The 7734-nt window shown below is 49.3% G+C and overlaps 2 protein-coding genes across 6 annotated transcripts in view; both read right to left on the bottom strand.

Annotated features, from left to right (window-relative positions):
* Positions 1-3266, bottom strand: part of ndor1 (NADPH dependent diflavin oxidoreductase 1) — a 5882-nt gene extending 2616 nt beyond the window's left edge. The window contains exons 1-8 of one of the 3 annotated variants that reach the window (XM_016662330.1): positions 3000-3266; positions 2244-2383; positions 1268-1345; positions 1066-1163; positions 897-995; positions 724-825; positions 444-647; positions 211-338 (exon numbers count right to left, since the gene is read on the bottom strand). In XM_016662330.1, the coding sequence (XP_016517816.1) occupies positions 211-338; positions 444-647; positions 724-825; positions 897-995; positions 1066-1163; positions 1268-1345; positions 2244-2378 (844 nt within the window). In that variant the 5' untranslated portion in view covers positions 2379-2383; positions 3000-3266. Of the gene's footprint in view, positions 1-210; positions 339-443; positions 648-723; positions 826-896; positions 996-1065; positions 1164-1267; positions 1346-2243; positions 2427-2999 lie in introns of all 3 variants that reach the window. The other 2 variants (XM_016662331.1, XM_007575034.2) reach the window with 2 other exon arrangements.
* A 1131-nt stretch (positions 3267-4397) lies between these two features.
* Positions 4398-7734, bottom strand: part of lrsam1 (leucine rich repeat and sterile alpha motif containing 1) — a 9503-nt gene continuing 6166 nt past the window's right edge. For all 3 annotated transcript variants that reach the window (XM_016662329.1, XM_007575040.2, XM_016662328.1), the window contains exons 17-25: positions 7479-7566; positions 7335-7409; positions 7149-7229; positions 6499-6594; positions 6280-6378; positions 6076-6207; positions 5067-5133; positions 4802-4992; positions 4398-4617 (exon numbers count right to left, since the gene is read on the bottom strand). In XM_016662329.1, the coding sequence (XP_016517815.1) occupies positions 4495-4617; positions 4802-4992; positions 5067-5133; positions 6076-6207; positions 6280-6378; positions 6499-6594; positions 7149-7229; positions 7335-7409; positions 7479-7566 (952 nt within the window). In that variant the 3' untranslated portion in view covers positions 4398-4494. The remainder of the gene's footprint in view (positions 4618-4801; positions 4993-5066; positions 5134-6075; positions 6208-6279; positions 6379-6498; positions 6595-7148; positions 7230-7334; positions 7410-7478; positions 7567-7734) is intronic.

Genomic DNA, 7734 nt, shown 5'->3' on the forward strand with positions numbered 1-7734 from the left:
CCGGAGCGGATCTCCCCGGAGCGGATCCACCCGGAGCGGATCTACCCGGAGCGGATCCACCCGGAGCGGATCCACCCGGAGCGGATCTCCCCGGAGCGGATCCACCCGGAGCGGATCTACCCGGAGCGGATCCACCCGGAGCGGATCTACCCGGAGCGGATCCACCCGGAGCGGATCCACCCGGAGAGGATCCACCCGGAGCGGATCTACCTGGAGCGTCGCTGTTTGGCGTCAGCGTGAATCTGGACTCCGGGTCCAACCGGAGCAGCTGGCAGAACCGCTGGACGTCGTCCTCCGAGTTCTGGGGACGGATCAGAACCACGTCTCCGGCTGAAAACCTGAACAGAACCACAGAGTTTGGGTCAGAACCGGGAATCAGTTGTCCATCTGGGAACGTTACGGACTGGACCGGACCAGGATCAGAACCGGACCGGACCACCTACTGGATGTTGGATCCGCTGATGTCGAAGTCGAGCAGCCGGACGTCCTGGAAGTGGGTCGGGTCGGTGACCCGGCGGTTGGACAGCATCCGGGCCGGGAACAGACTGGACTCTGAGGGGACGGGCCGGTCTGGGTCGGTTCCGATCCGCTCCGGGTTCTGGTCTGTCTTCTCATCCAGGAAGTGCAGTGTGTACGACGGCGGCAGTCTGCAGGACAAACAGCAGAACCTTCAAACCGGGCCTCAGAACCGACTGCCGGGTCGGGTCCGGTCGGGTCACTCACGGCTCGTCGTCCCTCAGCGGCTCCACCTCGGACAGAACCGGGTACAGAACCAGAACCTTCTCCCAGAACGACTGGAGCCACGGGTCGATCACGGCGTCCGGCCTGCAGCAGGAGCACAGTTAGACCCGGTCCGGTCCAGAGCCGGTCCGGTTCAGACGGCAGGACCATCTCACCCCAGGTCGTGCTGGTCGTCCGCCAGACCCACCGGAACCAACATGGCCGCCCCGAGCTGGACCAGACGCTTCTGGAGCTTCTTAGCCACGAAGTTAAACCTACAGAAGAAGAAGAAGTTCTGAACGGGGACCTGGACGGGCTCTAAGTGGGTTCTGGTTCTGGACTAACTTTGGGTACGAAGAGTCTCCAAGCCCCAGAACCGCACAGTCCAGGCAGCTCAGCGACCCGGCCGGCAGAGACTTCCTGAACAAGAACCTCCAGAAATTCTGGGGAGAGACAGGAAAACAACCCGGGTCGGACCGGATCAGACGGGCCGGACCGGATCAGACGGGCCGGACCGATCCAGTACTCAGACTGAGCCCTGCGTTACCTTCATGTTGTCTGGAGGGTCTCCCTGACCGGTGGTGGAGCAAACGAAGACAACCAGAGACTCTGAGATCAGGTCGGCCTGGAGAGGAACCAGAACCAGAACCGTTACTGGACCCGCCCGGTCACTACAGAACCACCAGGTTCATTAAACAGGATTACTTTCTAAAACCTTTTAGGACTGTTATGAATAAAATTTAACACCTGTACCTCAACAAATCCTGATCAGTAAATAAAACGTCTGATTAAAATATTCACTGAACTCTGATCCAGAACCGCACAGCATTCTGGGAGACGTAGGCAGAGGAAAGGCTGTAGCTGCTCAACGAGCCAAGAAAGACATCATGTCACTCACTCTTTGGTTACCTAGCAACTCACTCACTCTTTGGTTACCTGGCAACTCACTCACTCTTTGGTTACCTGGCAACTCACTCACTCTTTGGTTACCTGGCAACTCACTCACTCTTTGGTTACCTAGCAACAGCCAGTTGCGCAGCAGCAGTTTCAGGTTTCGCCTCAAATGTTTAAAACTAAAAAACGGAGCAGAGAAACTGAATGAACTGGAAAAGTTTGGAAGCATTTCAGATACAGAAAGAAAAACAAACCTGCAAAACACAAAAGTTTTCACACCTCAAACTTTTCCGTTCCTGTCACTTTCTGACCAAACTTCAGAAATTTAAGCAACAAACCGACACGAAAAATAAATATTTTATGAAACTGAAGAAAGTTTACACATTTAATAAAAGTCATAACATTTTAAATAAATTAGTATTCAGCTCCTTTTACTGCAACGGCCTGAAATAAAACCTAGTGAGATGAAATGACATAGCCCTAAACGGAGGAGCAGAGAACCTCTGGAGGAACTGCAGAGTCGCACCGCTCAGGTGGGACAAGTCAGGCCCCCAGTGAAACATGGCAGTGGCAGTGTCATGCTGTGGGAAGCTGAATGGAGTGAAAACCTGCATCAGAACCGGACTCACCACATTGTATCCGTCCAGAGGCAGAACCCGGACCTTCAGCCGCCTCCTCTGGGCCTGCCGCCCGACCCGCTGGGCCGTGTCCTGGGCGGTTCCGGTCTGACTCCCGAACAGAACCAGCAGAGCGGGAGCCGCCATGATGTCTGACCCAAAACCCGGTGAAAGTCAGATGGAAACGATCCTGATCTACCCGGAAGCCAGGAAGCACTAAAAGCTCATTCAGTCTCTGGATAGTTTAACAGCTATGTGCAAATATAAACTAATTCATGATTTAATTTAATAAACACCGCTAAACTGGTCCAGCAGAACCAGAACCAGAACTGATGCTAACTGAACACATGGAGATAAAAACAAGCCCGCACGTTAACTAGTGTCTGCTCTGAGTTTTATATAAATATTAGACATAAAGACAAAAATAAATCATCTTCTGATCTGCAGCCAACACCTAAACATCAGTATCTACAACTTTTGGTTTTCACCGATAAAGTTTGTGTTTTAAACAGGAAAACATTTTTATAATAATTTTCCAATAAATATTGACTTTCCTTTAGTCTTATATTTCCTTACTATATTAAATTCGTGTTTAAAAACAGAGGAAAACAAGCAGGTTTCAACAGTGCTGCTAGCTGCTGCTAGCTGCTGCTAGCTGCTGCTAACTGACCGGTAACAGAGAAAATGAGCCAACATTTCCACTCGGGGTAAATTTCCTCGCGTGTAAAACTCACAGAAAGGGAGAAACTACACCGGTAAAATATTTACCTCTGCTATCTTTCTCGGGATCAACTTTAAACGACCTTAAAGTTAATTGAAGCGAGCCAGAAAACAGAAACCAAACGAAACACTTTACGGCAAGCCGGTAGCGCGCTGCATTCAAGAACCAGCCAGAGAGTGGGAGATTACGCCCTTATTTTCCTATTATAGAAAATTATATTTAATCCAGTTACTCATCTCTGAGTGAAACACGTTATATAGATTACTTCCGCCCAGAATGGTGATTTAATGTCTTTACTTGTGTTAATTATGATGATTTTCTGCTTCCAGCTAAAGAAAAGATGACATTTAAGATCTGAATATTATCAGATCAATAAAAAACATTTTAATACATAAATTTGGTCCTAATGTATTTTAGCACTTAAATGATATTTTCTAAAGTCACATTTAAGTTGTGGTTTATCAGAACCAAATCCTCATTTAATGTATCTGTATTTTTATAGTTTAGTTTTCGTGAACCTGCGCAGGCTGACCAGTAGATGGCAGTGTAAGCAGCGACATGCTGGAGACGACTGGAGCGGTTTATAAATACACAATAACGATACATATTAATAGGAAAACTGGGTTTTAAAGGCTGGCCAGTATCTGAAGATTGAATCCAGAACTCCCAGTAACATTTTAACTGGTTCTGATCAGAAGTTTCTGAATGTTGGTCCATTCTGTTTGCCCCGGTCTTTTAATGCTGAACAATCCGGACCTAAAAACGGCTCCTGAACGCAACAGAAAGCTTCACACAGGATGATTACAGGTTTTATTTTATTGTCTTACAGCTTTAAATATCATATCTATATGTGGTGTAAATATCTTAACATTCAGGCTGATGCAGATATTTTCTGGAAGAGATAAGAGCACTTTAGAGAAACAACATCCAGCTTCACATCCAGATGAAACAGAGACTGTTTAAATGGTGACCAGTTTATTAGATGAACTTCACCTGTTCTGAAAAGGAAACCCTGATTTGTACCTTCTTATTAACCGTATGAGAACGAAAAAGGGGCAAAAATAAACAAAAATATAAATTTACTGCATGTTTTCATGGCCTTCTGAACAAATATTTTCTAAATCTTTTCTATTTTTTATTAAAAAGCCATAAAGTGGGATTGAGGGAACAGATCAGTTTAAAGTGCTTTAATATTCTGACCCGGGTGTCTGATTGGAGTTAATTAAAGCTTTTTAATTGTTTTAAAACTCATAAAGTAGCAATAATAATAATAACATGGAGGAAAACCAGCCATCGACTCTTCTGCTGCTACTTTGGCTACAAGCAGAAAGATTCACACGATGAAAGGCACCAACAGAACCGGCCCGGTTCCGACCCACAGAGAATCCACAGGAACCGAACGGCAGGCAGAAACTCGTCTCAAGGTTCTGTTGATGGACCTTTAAAACCAGCTGAGAGTTTTTACTCGTTTCCTCAGCAGCTTGAGGATCATGCATAAATACACAGGGAGCGGCCCGGTTCCGGTCCGGTTCCGGCCCGGTTCTAGTTCTGGTAGAGCCGTATGCGCTGGGAGATGCTGCTGCGGCACAGAGGGCAGTTCTGCAGGGCGTCGCTGCAGACCTGGCAGCAGCAGACGTGACCGCAGGGCAGGAAGACGACCTGAGCCTGGAGGACAGGAAAACCTGGTGAGAGCCGAGGACTGGACCCGACCAGAACCCGTCCAGAACCAGCTGGTCAGGAAGAGTCAGGTCAGTAAAACATTACAGATTCAAAACCGAAGGGGACTGAGGACACGCCCTGAGGGACGCCGCAGCCGGCAGAACCCAGCAGAACCCAGGCGGTGTCTTACCCCGACCTCCATGCAGACCACGCACTCCGAGCTGCCCGGCCCCTCCACCGGTGTGGGGGCGGAGGGCGTGACGGGGGTCCCGGGGGTCCGTGGCGACCGCGGCGGGCTCGGGGTCGGCGCGGTGGCGGTGCTGGGCGGCAGAGGAGACGGGGGCGGGGTCAGACCTGTCGGGGTTTCTGCTTTGCTGGTTCCTGCAGAAGCAGCAGAAGGTCAGTGACCCTGAGGGCGGGGTGGGCGGGGCTTAACCCAGGTGTCTGTCAGGTACCTGCAAGTGGGCGGTCCTGGGCCCAGCTCAGCAGAGCTTTCTGGATCCCGGCTTCCTGAACGCCCAGCTGCAAAACAAGACCCAGCTGCTGATTGGACGATCCGCTTAAACCGCTAAGCTAGCAGAGGTTCATTCTGCCGCTGCTAGCTTAGCCAGCGCTCGTTAGCTAGAAACGTCATAAACCTGAACTCAAAGGAGGAAACAAAACCTGACAAAAATAATTCAAGTTCAGACAAAACGGGTTCATTTTCACAAACGTCTTTAATTTATCAATGTCGGTTTTAAACTAAATATTAAACTTACTAAAAATTTAGCTTCCAACTTAATATTTAGCTTCAGGTTAAATATTACATTTGCTAACTAAATATTTAGCTTACAGTAGAGCTGTTGCCTTGCAGCAAGAAGGTTCTGGGTTCGATTCCCAGCCCGGGTCTTCCTGCATGGAGTTAGCATGTTCTCCCTGTGCATGCTGGGTTTTCTCTGGTTTCCTCCACAGTCCAGAAACACGACTGTCAGGTTAGCTGGTCTCTCTAAATCCTCCCTAGGTGTGTGTGGTTGTGTGTCCTGTCTGTCTCTGTGTTGCCCTGCTACAGACTGGTGACCCGTCCAGGTGACCCGTCCAGGTGACCCGTCCAGGTGACCCCGCCTCTCGCCCGGAACGTTAGCTGGAGAGGAACCAGCAGCCCTCCTGACCCCACTGAGGGTCAGGGTGTACAGAAAATGGATGGATGAAATATTTAGCTTACAATATAAGTATTAATAAATAAGTATAAATAAATATTTAGTTCCAAGCCAGATATTTAACAAGCATGCTAAATATTAATTTTGCAAACTAAATATTTAGCTCCAAACTAAGTTATTAGTTATGAAGCTAACCAGTTAGCATCCAACTCAATATTTACTTTGAAACTGACCTTTATAACAATTAATTGAACCTGAACCCGTTTTTTTCTCTTCCTACAGGCTGTTCAGTTTTTACAGTGTAACTGGACCTCGGGTCCAGCCTGACCTTCTTGAGGTCCGGCGCCGTCATGTGGCGCAGCGTTTCCATGGTGACGTGGTGGTGGGCCAGGACAGGCAGGTAGTGCTGAGCCGACAGTTTGCAGAGCAGGTTCACCAGCTCCGTCTCCAGACCGGCTTCCTGCACCCAAACCCACGTTAGCTCATTCATTCACCTCATCAACCCTCACCTATCAGTGGGCTTTGACTAGACCTGCATCCGGAGCGACAGCGGCTTGGCGTCCAGCAGCCGCTGGTATTGGATCATCCAGTAGTTCTGCTGGCTGGAGTCCGACTTCTTCTCTATCTCCACCTGGAAAACACAGAATACAGAACGCTAAAGCTCTGACATTAGCAGACAACGCTAGTAGCTAACGCTGCGTCCGCTGCGCTGCGCCCGCTGCGCTGCGCCCGCTGCGCTGCGTCTCCTCACCAGAACCTGCCGCAGCTCCTGCTCCCGCTGGTCCCTCTGCTTCAGCAGCTGCTGCAGCAGGTCGCTGAGCGCCGTGCGCTGCTCCGCCAGGACCTCCTGAAACACAGAGCATCATGGGAAATGCAGTTTAATCCTGCTGAACAAAGTCACTTAGAAACTAAAATGTAATAAATAAAACAGCAATGATGCAACAATATAAAAGAGAAGATAAAACAGCAGCAGGACTCAAGTAAAAATTTTAATTGGTTTAATTTCAGGATCTGCAAATAAATTTAAAACTTCATCAACAAAATAATCAACATTTACAACTAAAAAAAACTTTTTTTTCATTGATTTATTTGGTGGCAGTGAATATTAATTAACATTTTTGTAAAAATACCAGAAGATGATGCACATTTTGTTACATACAAAAACAAAAGAAACACAATTATCATAAGAAACAATTAAACTGTTTCCCTTTGCTGCTAAATTACTGAATAAACAAACTGAAAAACAGATGTTTACAGTGTTTGTGCGTCAGATTTATGGATGTAGGAAACACTGAAAACAAAGGTTCCAGGTGGACAGGTGGACAGATGGACAGGTGGACAGATGGACAGACGGCATGAGGAACTGAACCAACATGCAGCAAACAGGAAGTGGCGACGCACCTGCAGGCTCTCGGCGTCCAGGCTGCGCCTCTTGACCTCCAGCTTAGTGAGCTGCATGAGTTCGGCCTCAATGAGTTTGATCTGAGGAATGAGAGCCACATGCAGCTTTAACCGGCCGGATGGGATGAGAGCTGCAGAGATGGTCGGCTGAAGGTCAAAGGTCGCCTGAAAGCGGCGGCGGCTCACCTGGCTGCGGATGTAGCCGTGGACGGCGTCCTTCTGCAGCTGCAGCGCCTGGAACGCAGCTTTCTGCATCTCCTCCTGAGGAGCACAGAGACTGTGAGGGCGCCACCTTCAGGCCAGCACCCGCACCGCAGCGCGACCTCTCACCTCCTGCAGGATCTGAGCGATGGCCTTGGACTTATCCAGGACCTGCAGCGACAGCATCCGGTCGAACTTCCTGTCCAGAGACTCCAGGCTGGCAGAGGAAGGCGGGGTTAGCAGAGGACAGGCGGTGCGTTCAGGGACACGGCGGTGCGTTCAGGGACACGGCGGTGCGTTCAGGAACACGGCGGTGCCTTCGGGGACACGGCGGTGCGTTCAGGGACACGGCGGTGCGTTCGGGGACACGGCGGTGCGTTCAGGG

The sequence above is a fragment of the Poecilia formosa genome, unplaced genomic scaffold, assembly GCF_000485575.1.
Source record: "Poecilia formosa unplaced genomic scaffold, Poecilia_formosa-5.1.2 Scaffold368, whole genome shotgun sequence".
Classification (NCBI taxonomy): domain Eukaryota; kingdom Metazoa; phylum Chordata; class Actinopteri; order Cyprinodontiformes; family Poeciliidae; genus Poecilia; species Poecilia formosa.